Source organism: Limulus polyphemus, unplaced genomic scaffold (assembly GCF_000517525.1).
Source record: "Limulus polyphemus unplaced genomic scaffold, Limulus_polyphemus-2.1.2 Scaffold1873, whole genome shotgun sequence".
Classification (NCBI taxonomy): Eukaryota; Metazoa; Arthropoda; class Merostomata; order Xiphosura; family Limulidae; genus Limulus; species Limulus polyphemus.
Window position 1 is genome coordinate 17,455 of NW_013667483.1, and position 17,414 is coordinate 34,868.

General features: G+C 34.9%; 1 protein-coding gene across 1 annotated transcript in view; it reads right to left on the reverse strand.

Annotated features, from left to right (window-relative positions):
• Nucleotides 1–14,781: 14,781 nt before the first annotated feature.
• LOC111087205 overlaps nucleotides 14,782–17,414 on the reverse strand; it is a 24,589-nt gene continuing 21,956 nt past the window's right edge. The window contains exon 8 of the mRNA XM_022393074.1: nucleotides 14,782–15,595. Coding sequence (XP_022248782.1) covers nucleotides 15,474–15,595 — 122 coding nt within the window. The 3' untranslated portion in view covers nucleotides 14,782–15,473. The remainder of the gene's footprint in view (nucleotides 15,596–17,414) is intronic.

Here is a 17,414-nt window from a genome sequence, read left to right on the forward strand (position 1 = left end):
TAAAAATAAACTATTATGATGATCCAGGTAGTGATACTCCTTACTGTAGAGTGACTTGTTAAAAATAAACTATTATGATGATCCAGGTAGTGATACTCCTTACTGTAGAGTGACTTGATAAAAATAAACTATTAGGATGATCCAGGTAGTGATACTCCTTACTTTAGAGTTACTTGATAAAAAATATATATATTTATAATCCTTTGTTTTTGTTTTATACTTCCGTTTACCACTTTTATTAATAACTAAGTAAACTAGTGATTATGATACTATAGTTTTAGTTAATAATCAGTTTTTCAGATTTCGCTGAAGATGGAATGAATGTATTCCGAAACGTTCGAGTCTTGTAAATAAAATGTTTTGTGTTTTATCAACCGTCTTCATTACTAACTTTAGTTACTTCAGGAAGCAACAGATGGGGACACAAATCAATGAAATAATATACGAAATTTCATAATTTTCTCCAAACGTCTGGTGGAAGAAAACGTTTTAAAAGCTTCAGTTTTATCTAATATTATCACCATTATGGATATGATTATAGTTTTATTAGGATCTTTTAACGATTAACACTTTAGAATTTTTAAATCGCTCAAACCAACTATTAGCAGTTTATCTTACATATTTTAAAGTTACCTGTTTTACGATAAAAGAAAAACCATATACGTGTTTTTAATAATTTTTTTATCTACCAACTGTTGGCCCCCTAGTGGCACAGCGGTATGTCTGCGGACTTACAACGCTAGAATCCGAGTGTCGATACCCGTGGTGGGCAGAGCACAGATAGCCCTTTGTGCTTAATTACAAATAATAATAATAATAATCAACTGTTCAGCTAATAGTCTCTTACGTTCTTGTAAGGAGCTAAAAAAGGAAGCGGATTACAGGTTATTTAGTTTCATTTGAAAGTTTCAAATATTATTTTCCAATTAACTAATTTACTACGAATAATAGAAGACAACATTAAAAGTAACAAGAGTTTGATTGTTTTTTGAATTTCGCGCAAAGCTACACGAGGGCTATCTGCTCTAGCCGTCCCTAATTTAGCAGCTAGTCAACACCACCCACCGCCAAATCTTGGGCTACTCTTTTACCAACGAATACCGTCACATTATAACGCCCCCACGGCTGAAAGGGCGAGCATGTTTGGTGGGACGGGGATTCGATACCCGTCGTGGGCACAGCACAGACAGCATTTTGTGTAGCTTTGTGTTTAAGAAGAAACAAACAAACAAAATATTCTTTAAAAATACTATGTTCACATCAAGTAAGATGTATTTGACATTTATTTTTTTAAATTTTATTCGGATCTGGCATGGCCTGGTGGTTAATGCGCTTGTCTCACAAGCTACGGGTCGCGGGATCGAATCCCCGTTACTGAACATGCTCGCCCTTTGAGCTTGGGGGCGTTATAGTGTGCGGTCAATCCCACTATTCGTTAGTAAAAGAGTAGCTCAACAGTTGGCGGTGGATGGTGTTCCCTCTAATTTTTTCAATCCATGTGCGGAATGAATGTTTTCATATGAACTAGTGTCATAGCGATGTGCTGATGTGTGCTACCATTTATTTTTATTTTGGCGGGGTATTTTTAGACTATCAATCCAATTGAATCATTAGGTCACTTTGCAATGCTACCATTTGGTTATTTTGGCTTTAGGCCTATCGACTGCCAGGACCATTAAGGCCATCAACGTGTTGAGACTCGTCACCATTATTGAGGATGTGTGCGGCATTTGACTGGTTGTTATGCAGCCGCGCAGCTCAGAGGAAACCCTGGCGTTGACGAACTCCCTTCTCTCTAGTTTATCACTGCTAAATTAAGAACTGCTAGCACAGATAGCCCTCGTGTAACTTCGCGCAAATTCAAAGCAAACCAATCAATTTTCTTAAAATACAGATATAGCTATTACTTCTTCCTTCAATGTAAAAATCGACCAAAAACTCCATTATTAAATACAAATAAAAACAATAAACGAGAAATGTTTTAATAATATTGGCTAATAATGCATTCTAATTGTCGGTATAATTTGTCATATAGAGCCATCAAAAGTCTAGAACATTCGTCACAAAATATAAATATAATAAATTCGCTTTCCGAAATTTCCATTATAGATGACGTAAGAAGACAGAGTTCGATAATATGGTAATAAAGTAACACTAGGGTTTCGGAACATAAGCTATCAACTTTTGTGTAAACATTATATTCGTTAACACAACGGTAAATTGCCGAATTTTTAATGAACTGAACAGAATCGAAAATCAAATCAGCATGGTACGCCTTACATTTTCTTTCATCACTGACTGTCCATTTTTTTTAACGTGCTTTTATCTGTTTCTCATCGATTTCAATTATTAACTCGAACATAATTTCAGTAAGAATAAAAATAATCTCCGACCTCTTGGATTTATGGTTCGTAGATACTGGGTCTGAATATTAATTGTTAGTGAATTTCTGTTATCAGTGGGGCAAAGCTAAACATTGGGCTATTTGTGCTGTGCCCACCACGGATATTGAAACTCGATTTTTAGAGCGATAAGCCTTCAGACTTACCACTGAGCCACGAATGGGGTGGGGGCTTAGACTTTCGAAAAGAAGTTTACAATAAATGAAGTTAAAACTTTTGAAGAGGCAGCATCTGAAGAGGCCACATTTGAACAATATTAAACATGTTTTCGCAAGGCACTACTTCCCATAAATCTTGTACGTTCTTGTTATTAAACTAGATTTGAATGACTGACCTCATGCGGCAGTCACTGGAAATATTCTGTATAAGGTAAGAACATTGTCAAAGGTGTTCAACTGTAGCTATCCTGCCCTCCCCAGTAATAAATAAAACAAAACCATACAAGTGTGAGTTATAATTCTAACCACCAGTAAGTAATTATAAAGCACATCTAGTATTGCCAACGTTTTAAAAGCAGCAAACAAATTAGCCTGGATATGATATCTGAGTGTCAAAATATAAGTAAGACCAGGTTCACACTAAACTATGCTTGTCAAGGTCCTACTGCTGACGTACACATCTATGATACAATAAAACTTCCTTGAATAACTGTAGAATATCTTTGTTGTTTTGAGGCGTTCTCACGTGCACTACATTAGCGCAAATAATAGGAACGACGACCATGAAATGCATCTCGGAATCCATCCGAATCCAGTGACTTATTCCACAGTACACATAGTATTATATACAAGATGCTATAATGCCGTTCCTCTAAGTGAGCATGTGTAACTCGCGTCATTGGTGACCCATTCAAATACCAAAATGAGTGAATATATAACCTCAAGGTATCACTTGAACTGCCAGTGGTAAAAGTGTATTCTACTTTACCGGAATCCTACCTATGAGACAGCACACGTGACACCATAGGGGAATCGCTCAGAGCAATAGATGACTAGAGTGAAAAGATCTGTTTGTTGAATTTAGCACAATCTACTCGAGGGCTATCTGCGCCAGCCGTCCCTAATTTAGAAGTGATAGACTAGAAGGAAAGCAGCAAGTTAATACTAACCAACTCTTTTTTACCAACGAAAAGAGGGATTGATTATCACATTATAACGTCCACACGACTGAAGGGTTAAGCATGTTCGGTGACTGGACTCGAACTCGCGACCCGCAGCTTGCAAGTTGAGAGCCCAAACCATTAGGTTTTGTCAGGTCATAATAAAAGGAGCTTAGCCAGTGTTCTATTGTTAAAGCTACAGGAACGTGTATGTGCGAAAATTTTGGACATTCTCTCTGAACTTGAAATGTTCATGTGATTAACTAAAGAAAATAAGATATACTAAGTATGTGTTTACATGCCACAGTTTTAAATTTATAAATAGTTAAGAATGGCCTGAGAAAACAGCGTCTGAGACCTTATACTCGACTTAAAAATAGTTTACTCCTCCTCCCAAATACAAATTTAGTCAATGAGGATGAAAGTATCATCTAGAAACCAAGTATGTGTTAGGTTTCAGATGGCAGTTCACAAACACATTACGAAATCTTAACACTAACCAATCATTATTGTCACTAACGTTAGCGATAATGAGAGAAGAGAAACAACAACAACGGGAAAGATACTGTTCAAAGAAACAGTAATGACACAGCTACGTTATTTTTGAACATGAAAAAAATCCGTGACAAGTGAACGTTTTTCTTTTAACATATAGATAAATAAAAAATTCATTACTTTACGTTTGCTTTATTTTTGTTAGTTCAACAACGAGAGACATCTATCGGTGCTTCTTCAAAGTTCATATATTAAAGAGTGAACCTTAATTAATTGGCAAAATCTGCAAATTATACAAGTTTATACTTTATAAAATAATGAACAAAATATATAACCGAAAAAATTAGAAGGCCGTACAGTGCATAGCAAAATTCAACAGATATAGTTTAAAAAAACTAAAGCCATATGTACAGTCATTATCAAGGATGTACAATTGTTTGTTTGTTTTTTGAATTTCGCGCAAAGCTACACGAGGGCTATCTGCGCTAGCCGTCCCTAATTTAGCAGTGTAAGACTAGAGGGAAGGCAGCTAGTCGTCACCACCCACCGCCAACTCTTGGACTACTCTTTTATCAACGAGTAGTGGGATTGACAGTCACATTATAACGCCCCTACGGATGAAAGGGCGAGCATGTTTGGTGTAACGGGGATTCGAACCCGCGACCCTCAGATTGCGAGTCGAGCGCCCTAATCACCTGGCCAAAAATACTACAGATTAAACTCAAGGACGTTTTAAAAACGCTATGGTTAGTTAAAACTACATTTACTTGAAAGTTCTTCTAGGCTAACGAAAATTAGCAATAAAATATATTAAAACTTCCATGCAATTTATATATATATATATATTAAAAATGTTTATTTCTCGTGTAACATAATTTAAAGTAAATTGGTTTGAAAAATATTTGAAATAAAAAAAACACGTAAAACGTGAAGATAGTATATCTCAGCTCAGTTTGTTTAAGCGCAAAGCTACATTCTGGGTTATATACACTATGCCAACCACAGGGATCGAACCACGAATGCTAACGTTATAAAGCCCTCATGCTTACCGATGACCCACAGGCTGGGAAGGAGGGGGACATCTAAATTTTCTCCATACGTTTTCTCAGACTATCCAGTGCACTAGTGTTTATATATTTTTTTCCATAAAGAATCGTGACGATTTTTTTAAAAAAGCTTACCAATTAGAAAAATGCACGATTATTTTACGTTGATATACCTTGCAGTTACTATTGAAAATTTCACAAAGTCCTGTAACTTCAATTAAGTTCCAGAAGAAGACTTGTTGTTTGTTATTACGTACAAAGTTATCTGTGCTTTGTCTATTGCGAGTATCGAAACCCGATTTTTAGGGCCAGAAGCCCTCAGTATTACCTCTGAACTATTGGGAGACCAGAAGCAGTGATTATTTGATTTTGTAAATTGGTATTTGTCTACATTTTTCACAGATTAATAGGTTTTATCTAATTGTGTTTCTCAACCAGATACAACGTTTTGCACAAAATATCTGACTTATACAATTTGGTACCCACGAGTCACGTGCAAGAAAGAGTTATATGTTTTAGAATAGCATGCTTTTTGAATAAACGACAATAATAATTACTTCTTGGAGCACGTTATTCGTCGTTGCTGTACTTGTGCGCGACCTGGGAGGGTCAGGTTCGCTCGGACCTCTTCCTTCCTCCTTTAGCGTTGTTTATGAACTTCCAAATGTTATACGGTTATTCATGAAATCGATAAACACCAGTGTAAAACGCTGCATTGTAACAGTGATTTAACTTCCCTCTTCAGGGCCATGCAAACACATTATTCTCACCAGTTGTCGAATTTCGTGCCAATCTATTCAAGATTATCTGAGCTAGCCGTCTCTAACCTAGACGTCACATACGAGCATGTTCGGTGACGGGTCTCGAACTCGCAGATTGCGAGTCGAGTGCCGTAACCATCAAGCCCACGTCGGTTTATGAAAGTTGATGCCGTTATAAGTTATGGTAGTTACAAATTTTGAATGTAGTACACTTTTGAGATTATTACGTATTAATTACAACATCATTGTATTGTATTTCCTCTCGTGCCTGTTATTACGTATTAATTACAACATTACTGTATTGTATTACCTTTCGTACCTACGGAAGCACTACAACAGAATGACTTGTTTTCGTTAAAAGTATTTCATTTATTGGACGTACAATTAAACAACCATCTCCGTGTGTGTTAGTTTCGTTTAACCATTAATATTATGAATCACATTTTCATGCAATATTTTGTTCTTTTTTGAAAATTTAATTATCAATTTTTCTCATAAGTATTTTATCCATCAGAGGGCCGTTTCGAACATCTCTGTCTCTTATAATTTGTGATTATGTTTTAATTTTGAGCATTACAAAGTAAACAGAAAAGAGGCGCTTTTCACTTGATTTCTAATTCAGAAGAAGATATAAAATACATTCTCAACCATTAAAAGCAAAGGTTTATTCGTTGGAGTCTATTTTAGTTAGGATTATGGCCAAGCCCGAAACGGTGTGTAACTACGGAATTCTATTAAACAGTGGCTTAGTTGACGTGTCGAATAAAATACTCAATATAACAGATTCAGATCCACAATGACACTCGACTCTCAATCTACAGGTCGCAGGATCGAAATCGTTATGGTGTGAGCGCCTTTAATCAATCGCTGGGAATCAAACACCGGATTTCAGTGTTGTAAATCTAAATCTAAAATTAGTAGATTAGTCAGCGTATTTGTTATCAATCGATTAGCGAGTAAATTTATATAAGAAGTGACGTGAGCTTTATTTGAGTTAAGTGTACCGTTAGTTGAGTAATTTCTATTGAAACCTTGTTTGTGATGTTAGGCCTACCAGTGAACATATCCTGTATAAAACGTTAACTGAAGAAATAAATTCATACGTTATCATTAAGTGGACTGGAACTCGAACTGTTTTTAGCGAACAGACCTACAGAACACGTGCAATGATAAGTTGAAAAAGGTATTCACACCATAACAATTGTTGTTGTAACAAAGGGCTTATATATATAGTGTTCCGATATCTTATGTGTTTATTATGTCTCGGCCAGCCTGATGAGCTCTGGGTTGAGTGAAACGTGTCGTCAGCAATGGATAAATAGTTGGTTGGAATACTATTATTATATATTCTTCTAATTCTTGAAAATCCATAAGGGGATTGTCAGGAACTTACTTTTTAATAGTACATGTTAAAGTAAGTATATGGATGTGTAAACGAAATGTAAACAATAGATGATTATTATAACATTATGCGTATCAACATTATAACAAAGTTTTTACTATTTCTAATGTAGCATTGTAAGGCTATATTTTTCATATTTGAATGTTTTTACACTAGAACCAGTCTTTTATACGATGTAATGATTGTGTGAAATCTAGAAGATTCGTGAAAGTTTAGACTTGTGTGGAAACTCGAAGCTTTCTGTAGTACATAGAAAATTAGTAAAATACTAAACTGAGTGAGTTAATGAGTTCAGTGACAGTTTTAGTGAGTTAAACAGTGAGAGTTAGTGAATCTGTTCTTTAGTGATCGAGTTGGTAGATTAGTCAAGATCATTCATTAGTAGATTAGTCAGTCAGTGTATTTCTTATCGATCGATTAGCGAGGGAATTTAAGTAACTATAATTAAGACATGAGCTTTATTTGAGTTAAGTGTACCATTAGTTTAGCAATTTATGTTTAAACCTTATTTGTGATGTTAGGCCTACCAGTGAACGTAGCCTGTATAAAATGTTATTCAAGTAATAAATTCATTCGTTATCATTAAGTCGTCTGGAATTCGCATTATTTTTTACTGAACATCCCCAAAGAACCTGCGCAACGATAGGACAGGTTAGAACTGTAGTAAAATAGTTAATTTGACTAACCTGAGTAACAGGATGTTTAATATAGCGAGTTTATGTATATTCTAAATTAAGTCACGATACGTTTTAATAGCAGATGCTTACACAGGGTAACAGACCAGATAAAAGCAGCATTCCGCACTTGTATTTTTTACCTCTGTTACCGAAGGTGGACGGATATTATGTTTTCACCCGTGTGTGTGTGCATTTGTTAGCAAGATTTCTCGAAAACAGCTGAATGGATTTGGACGGAAGTTGATATACATTTGGAATATGACCCAACTCAGAAGTGATTACTTTTTGGAGGGTCAAGATCACACACAAAAAAAAATCCTTATCCGTTAATATGGGGACCGATTTTTCACACTATCGTTGCTCTATAACTCAGTCATACATGGTGGACATATGTTGAATATTTTTCCTCATTATCCTGCCAAAAATGGTTTGTATTCGTTGATAATGACGGACATTCGGCCACATTTTCGCATTTTTTGAGAGCCGAATATGCTGAAGCTCCAGGGGTTATTCACAACTATCTACAATATCATAAAACGTTCAATGTCACAAGCGTTTAAAAGTGTATCTTCTTGAATGCTTGGACTTCTACTCTTCCTCAAAGCTATCGGCTTTTGAAAACTATTACAAACGATCGGTATTCTAATTAGGCTTTCTTCTGAATGAAGATTTTTTGTTTGTAGAGGGCTTTCTATTGAATGATAACAAGGTACTCTGAACCACGTACAGACAGTTTCGGTGTTTTTCAAGTCAATGTATATTTTGTTTAGTCACTACGGTACAAGTTTCACGTAAGTCGTAACGTTATTTTGCACTTATACAATAACCATACAGCTAGCTATACACCTTCTGTAGTTCTTTGTTACTCTTTTTTCTAGTCATACTACTATATATATAATATAGTAATTAATTGATTTTCTACCAAATGTAATCTACAAAGTAGTTTAAAAATCCATCCCCATCTAAAGTATCTACAGGAAAATTGAAAGGGTAGATGTAACAAATCATATTAATATGATACACCCAGCCAAATATAAACACTTATGTGATGATACACGCAGGAAAGAATAGATGCGACAAAATTTTTTGTCTCAAAAGGCCATCGTTCGCAACCCCAACGCGCAGTTTGTAAGTGTGAAATAATCTTGATGTCCCCTTACATCTAAAACACTTATAACAAGGACTATTCTAATTTTATTTACTAAATGCTAAGCCTTTCTTGTTGTCATTGACGAAAGCATTAAAACAATTATTTTATTTTTAAGATTAGTTGGGTGATCAATGAGAGAGGGGAAAAAGAAAAAGAGGAAAAAAAAACAATCAAAGTGTTTAAGTGAACTATCAGTATTAGCCATTACTGGAAATTAAATATAAGAGGCCAGTATTACTATTACTAGTATTAATATTACTAATACTTTATTATTTATAACATTATAAGTGTTAGGCCTAGAATTTTTGTACGTGAACAAAATGCTACTGCAACAGTTAATTGTAAGAAAAAAGTGTGGAACTTTATACTTCCAACGTAACATACAATTGCTCTCTGAGACTTGTGTCGAAAATATTAGACTTTCATTATGTTTTATTTCTATCATTTTTACGTTCACTTACCTCAAATTCTAGATACTGGCTCTCTCTTCTATTAAAGTTAAATTATGCACTTAACTGTTACAATGTCATCCCTCTCACGGTGCACATTGGTCATGACGTCAGCACGGATAATTTTATAATATTAACTACAATTTCTAACATATGGATAGAAAAATAATATTAGAAGAATAATAGATTTATGCGCGATTTTTACATTATAGTAAAAATAATTAAGAAGTTGTATGCTGGAATATTGAGCAATAATTACCATGAAAAGTTTCTAAGTTAGGCGCCAGACCTATCAATGTTTACCATGAGAGGACTTGTCATTTATGGGCACGGGAAAAAGAAGCCAGGTGTGCGTTTTGGCGCTTCAACTGAAAATTCAGTTATATAAGAGCGTTTTCACACTCCAGTCACACAGTAGTTTTAATCACCGTAAAAAAAAAAGCAAATCTCATCCCGAGGTCAATTACGAGTTCTCAAAATGGCGGGAAGAGAAATAGTTACGTGCTCTGTGACTGTCATTTGCGTTGAAACATTCGCTGTGAATAGTCCTAGGACTTTTAAAATTCTTTATGTCATATTAACTCTCTCTTCCTCTATAGTCGTCCCTTATAGTTTACTTAGCTGTTTTTGAGTATTAAAAATTCGGGATTGGTTTCACGAACTACGGAATTTATGAACGACGACCAAGTTGATAATCCCTTGAAGATAACTTCATTTACCTTAAATAATTCTTATCCTCTGTCGCTTGATCCTTGATTCCTTTAGCACCGCTACTAAGTCTAAACGTGAACCCCAGAATATAAGATAAAAAGTTGTCAGGCTTTACAGGCTCTTTTTCAAATGTGGGGAACATGCTTCCACCTGTTTCACAGGCCCAAAACATTTATTCTTGGTCATCCTAATCTGGTCCAAGTATTTGTCTTGTTACGTTCTGGTGACATTCAAATCAGTAACTACAATCAGTTACATATAGCTAAGGCCTTGAAAAAAGTAATCCTCACCTCAGTAATAACTGTGGTAGTGATGGTGTTGATCTCACTACACAGCTTAGTAATTGGAAGATTTGACCTCGCTACTCTTGTTTCTACACCGTGTATTTTGGAATAATTTCACCCACTTCTCCCGAATTACCTTACACCGGACTTTATAGAGCAACGAACTCAATAACGAACTTTTCCAAAAAAACAGTACAACATTCTTTCAGTTTAACGACATTCACATATCATAGAGTGTGTTTTGATACACACTAGAAGAGTTGTATTTACATTTGAAGGCAAAACCTCCAGTTCTCTATTATCATAGGCTTTGAGAAAATTTATGTTGGTTCTTTTGTATCCAATACTACTCAGTTATATATGTGTCAAAGATCTGGGCGTTTTGCTTGTCAGTGTATCGATCAAGCTTGGTGCTCCATTTGTAGAGGAAGTCATTTTTGAATGGACTGTACAGTGTTTTCTCTGCAGTGTGTAACTGTGGACTATTGTGGGACCCCTTGAGCTGGTTTCCAGCAATGCTCTAAATATCTTGGAGACAGGTTAATAGACTACATTAAAACTACACATAACAGAATTGAAGCTAGGACTCTTGCCATTTTTTTATCTTTAAGCAGGGGGAATTCTTATGTCTGTGTCTTTTCTTAAACTATCTTTCCATCATATCATTTCTCTCTCTGGACAACTAGTCACTAAATCAGTCAGAATTGGCTGCAAATCGGTCGTTCGAGGTTCTCAAACCGAGCAATTATTAGATTTTATGAGTTTTAATGTAGAAATGATGGATGGCTGAGATCACCATCTCTGAAAGTTTAGTGAGATCCTAGTTCAGAATGCAAACCCATTTTCTCGTCTCTATTGTTTCCTTAGGAAGCTTCATTGACGAGTTCCCTGGTGGAACCCTAAATGTAAAAAGTTCAGTGCTTTACGTCGCCACCACGTCTACACTTTAGTCAGGACAAATCTGAAAAACGACTGAATTACTTGTGTTAAAGTCAATCATTATAAGCAAACTCAAATATGGACAAGATGGACATTTTTTGCTCTACTTTTACCAAAGATAACATTATTTCTCAGGATTGAAATATTTTTGGATGTTATCATGATGTTTGCCTTCGACCTCAAAACCTTGTTTTGCTTCATGAATATAGCTTTCTAGTCACTGCTGAAGAAAAATGTGACACTTTTGAATTATTCTTATTCAAGAAAGTCGGCAAATAAACATATTCATCTCTTCATATACACATCCCACTGTTTCTTGAGGAATTGGCTGAGGATACCCTAAGTTCGGTGAATACTCTTTTTACCATGGTTGAAATTTATACCATCGTACACTAGCACGATGCAGTTACTGGCAATGATTCTGTACTGTTACTCTATCTGAACAAGATTTCTCGCATTTTCCTCTTGAAGTTGTTCAATGACGTCTGAATTACTGGCTGCTATCCACCTGTTAATAACAGTCCAATTCTGAAGTCTAATGATCTTTCCAGATTGGCATCTTCTTATCCGATTTCCTTGTTATCTTGTGTGGCCAAAGAACCTTGAATTTATGGCCAATCTCACTTTACTCCTCTTACTCCCAGTCAATCTGGTTTTCATAAAGAGAAAAAGGCCTTTCACTGCTAAGCAAATCTTCCAGAATCAATCTCCATAGCCCTTACAAACAAATGTTTTCCAAGTGACATTTTCTTGGATATTAAATCTGTTTTTAACACTGTTTGGATTGATTGATTATCCCAGAAGCTTTATTGTCTAGGATACAGACATTTCTAATTGTTTTCGTCTTGCAGACTACTCCAGAATTTGTTCAGTGGTATTGGCCATGCTCCTGCTTCTTCTAGACTGTATTGTATCAAATGGACATTCTCAGTCCTCTATACTTACCTTCTCTCATTCTTCAGCAATTTGCTATTCTTGGCTATTACTTCTTCTTCTTACAATTGTGTCAACACTGATGCAACGTTAGATTCTTCTGGATTCCTGGACACATGGAAATCTTTGGCAATGATTGTGCTGATCGTCTTGGCAAAGATAATTTGATAAAAAACACATTTACATACATTTTCCAAAAATAACTTAAATTTTCGTCCTATTATGTTTCCCATGTAACACATTCTTGGTCTTTGAGCTGGGCCTTCTTTATGAAAGGCAGTTTCAATTTCAAGGTTTTTCTGTCATCTCTCAAAATAATAATAATAAAAAAACACACTGGTACTCTCGAACAGAAGGCTTGATGCCATCTTTAGTCGTTTTCATCTCGGTATTTGTGATCTGAATTCTACTTTATTTTTTATTTGTTTGTAATTAAGCACAAAGCTACACAAAAGGCCACCTGTGTTATGCCCACCATGAGTATCGAAACCCGGTTTCTAGCGTTATAAGTCCGTAGACTTACCGCAGTGCCACTGGAGCAAATTCTACTTTATATAAGATTGGAGTCATTGGGCCTCTTTTTTGCAGAGTTTGCGAAGTAATTAGTCTTGTTCTTATCGAGTGCCCCTGCTATTCATCTTTTAGGCTAGTGATACAGGGTGGTCCAAAATTATGTTTCCTATTTTAAAATTTAATAATTAAATAACTAAAGAGATATTACCGTGCAGTTTTAACATCTCGTAGCTCAACTCAAACAGTTTTATTGACTTTTTTTTTCACTCTAGTGAGTAGTGCTACCCTGTGAAATGGCTACCGTGTAAGAATAGGCTCAATGCATCGTTTGGCTTGCAGGGTGGGCTAATTCCGTAGTCTTTCCGTTTCCCAGACATAACTATACTATACTTCTTTTTTGGGGGGTATGTTAAGGACATGGTATATAGCAAACATGTAGAAAACATCACGAATCTAAAAACCAGGATCATGGATGTCATCGCCTCTGTAACTGTTGAACTGAAATCGAATATCGGTTAGACGTGCTGAGAGCCATTAATACACAAACAGAAGTCTACTGACATGTCAATAAAAACTATTTCAGTTGGGCTACCAGATGTTGAAAACTGCATGGTTGTATGTCTTTAGTTATTTAATTATTAAATACCTGTTAAAATACCCATGGCTATGATATCGACAGAATTTGAACTACCTGCTTCTTTCATTGCATCTACACGGCCATCTCATCTCTTTTACATCAAAAATGTGACACAATTTTTTATTATTAATGTCAGTAAAAATCCCGTAGTTGACTTTATTGTATTTTAAAAGCTGACATTGTAGCGCGTTAAAGACAATAGTTTGTAGCATAAGGCGACACTGGCATGCCCCGATATAGGTAAATACTAACCTAGCCATCAGAAGCTGAGGTTACTAGTGAAAGTGCTTATCTGAGGGCTGTGTAGTTAGCGCTAGGTTTAGCAAGCAGATTTTTCTATTTAGGCTCAAATCGCACTTTCACTATGCTAAAAAATATATTTATGGGTGGAAGAATAGTTTTTGAAAAAGGAGTTACCGTTAACAAAGGATATAAGTTAGCATGCAGTGTGTCGTATTTTATTATATTATTTCAATTACCTCTTTCTTTTAATTCTCTTACAAACACACAAATAACTTTCCTTTTAGTTTCAGTTCTTTTTAAACAATTAATTTTTGTGACTAATAAAGATAGTTTACAGAAGGAATCCCGTTGTAGTGAAGCTTTCTTGTTGTTTGTTTTTGCTGTGCTATTGTAAAAATATATATTATATATTTTTTTTTAAGTGGCTGGGAAGCAAGTTATGAAAATAATAAAATGCATAATTTTTCAAAATAGGTGAAAACTGTTTTTTTTTTTTTTGCGTTATAAAGCCAATGTTTTCTTTCAAAGTAAACAAAACCTAATACCTGTAAATGTTAAAAGTCGAATGAGAGGACCTCGCCATTAATTTGCTGGGTATAGTTGTTGTCAGTCCTAAAAACATATTACAAATATTAATAAAGATTTTGAAAACAATATATATTTAAAAATTAGATGGGCCTTTTTAATAACCTACTGAACCATAACTTTGCAGCATTACATCAGCTATTTACAATACGTTGATAAACACAAAAATCTGATAACAATTTACAATTGTAATGTCAATAGAAACAAACGCACACACGGGCACGAAAACAAGAAATGAGTGACAAATTGAAATGATAAATCAAAGTGGATTGGCGAGTAATGACCATTTCATTCAATCATAGCAGGTGTGTACTTTTTTCATCATTCTGACATTTATTGTACTTACTACTTACAATGGAAAATAAAGAACACTAATTATATGAATTAGCACCGTATATGAAACTGAGTAATAAGAATTTTGTATAAAATTATAAACTGTTAAAATAAAACACCAGTTCACGTGGAAACAAGAGTTAACAGAAGGAAAAGAAAAGAGGAAAACTCTGAACTATCTTTTATGTTATCCGCTCAAAAATTTTAACTGACAAAGCGTTCTTTCCTTTTTAACAACATGCCGCTACAGAAACAAGTATTTTTTTTGTTTTGTTTTCAGATATTCACGCAAAGCTGCTATAGGGCTATCTGCGATAATTTTGAAATGATAGACTAGAGGGAAGGTAGCTAGTCAACAACACTCACCGCCAGTCAACATTCTAACGCATCCACGGTCTCAAAGTTCGAAGCGCGATTTTTATGGCAGTATCGGGAAACCTGTAGATCCATAGTCTGGCATTTTAACCATTGGGCCACGCGCGGTTCTACAAACCGCACGTGTTTTATTTTAGAGTAGCTTTATATAAAATCAAAAATGCAATGTATCTGTCGTACTATCAGTTTTAAACAGAAGCTAACACTATCGCAAAATATGAGTGCAACGTGATCTACATTTTTTAAAAGTTCTACAGTTGTAGAGATTAAAATTCGTATTTTACTTCAAAAAAGTCTCTCGTTTTTTTAAGATTAACATTTTCCAGCCCTACGTCGTTTTCTTGTTAAGAGGGAGTCTGTTGGAATTAAGGAACCAACATTTTTTAAAAAAAACATTACAGAAGCTTGTGAGTTGGTCGCTTGAATCCAGAAGTGTCTTCTACAAAAGGTACAAGATGTTCACCTTTAATCTGAAGAAGGAATTTGCAACACAGATGGCAGGTAGGCCTAACATCAAAGCCCGAGGAGGCACAAAATCACTCGCCCGTCCAATGGCTAGATCTGAAGAGATAAAAGATATATTTTAAAACTATACCTATCACTTACAATATCCTGGTTGCGCGAAGAAGGCATTATAGTATCAATGGTAGAACATTTTAATAAACGTATGTAACCAGGATTGATGATAAAGTTTAACATTTCTTAAAATGATTAAATATCGATTCCAATTTTTCTCATTAAAAGTCAAACTTACAGATGAAGACGTTACGTATTTATAACAGTCAAATATTTGACGCTTCATTGCTTTGTTCTGACGTGTCAAATTAATTGTTACAACGTTTTCCACTTTCTTACTTATTTATTTGATGCTTGAAAGATTTGAAGTCATATGTTTTCACCGGCACTTTCTGGGAGAATATGTATTCAATCAGTACCATATAAAACACGTCTTTTAGGAATTGAGTATTATGTTCTCCAAACCAGGTTTGATCGACTCCTTATTAACTGAACTCTTTCTGACTCACCAAACTTCGGTTTCTTCTAGACTGTCATACTGGAGTCATAATTTCTTCTGTACTAAACTATTATTGAAATTTATAAGAGATAACTATACCTTACACACTTTATATTTGTCTTACAAGACATTTATCGAAAGTATGAAAGTTTTATAGTGTAAGGGACCGCTTACATTTATCAGCATTAAAAGATTTTCGAACATTGTTAGATAAAGATGGTGGGTAAGTAAAAGAGCATAAACCTGTTCGATAAAGTTCGTAGAAAAATGCCAAAAGAGATAATAGCATCAAATTTTTTCCCCCTTATCAATACTAGTTGTAAGTCTAAGGAATTATAATGCTAAAAGCCCGGTTTCGATAACTGGGGTGGGCAGACTACGGATAGCCCATTTCGTGGCTTTGCGCTCAACAAAAATCAAACTTCTTCACTCTACAACAGGTCTTAGATTTCAACGTTTTAAAACACGATAAAAGAGGTGTATGTGGGTCTTGAAATTATGTAAACAATGTTCAATAATGTTTATTTTATTACCATTGAAAATGATCCCTAATATATTATATATGTTATAATATGTTCATTTACTTCTTGTGTTTAACAAAATTAGATACTGCGTTTGGTGGATTGGAAATATTGATAAGTGAAAATGAAGGGTTTTACGTCACAGGTATCATCCAGGGAAATCTCGTACCGCGAGAGTTACGTCACATGTATTGCACGTCCATTTCTCGAATTATTAGTTGTAAAGCTACTGAGCATTGTAATCGCCAAGATTGGTAATAAATATCTCTTACTACTGAGTTAATAGAGATTTGCTTGGTTTTTAAACCACGAACATTTAGACTAATGATAAGAAATAAATACAATAAAAAAACACGTAATTTAAAGTTTGGTTAAAACAGTTTATTGATTCTATGTCAATGTCGTTTTCTGTATTAGTGTTGTTATAAGAAAATGTACATTATCGTAAATATAATTTATGATATGTTTTCCTGTTTTTGCATTTTTTTTTATCTTTGTAAGTTTTAATGCTTTGGTTTTGATTCCATTTAGCATAACGCGTAAATGAAAATAGATAAATTTAGGAGCCAATAGAAAAGAAAGCCATTTCACTATTCCCGATACTTTTAAAAAACAATAAAATATTGTTGCGTCAGCGAGTTCACGTGACTAGTATCACGCCACCTGTTTCTAGAAATATCCTGTTCCTTCATGAATGCCTTAGCATTTACTAGATATGTGTTAGTCTGGTATATATATATAAGATGGTCACAACGTGACGGGACAACAGTGTAATGAGTAATTGAACTGCAGTCAGAGAGTGTGTAATTGAACGGAGTATTGTTGAAGTTGAACACGTGAGACG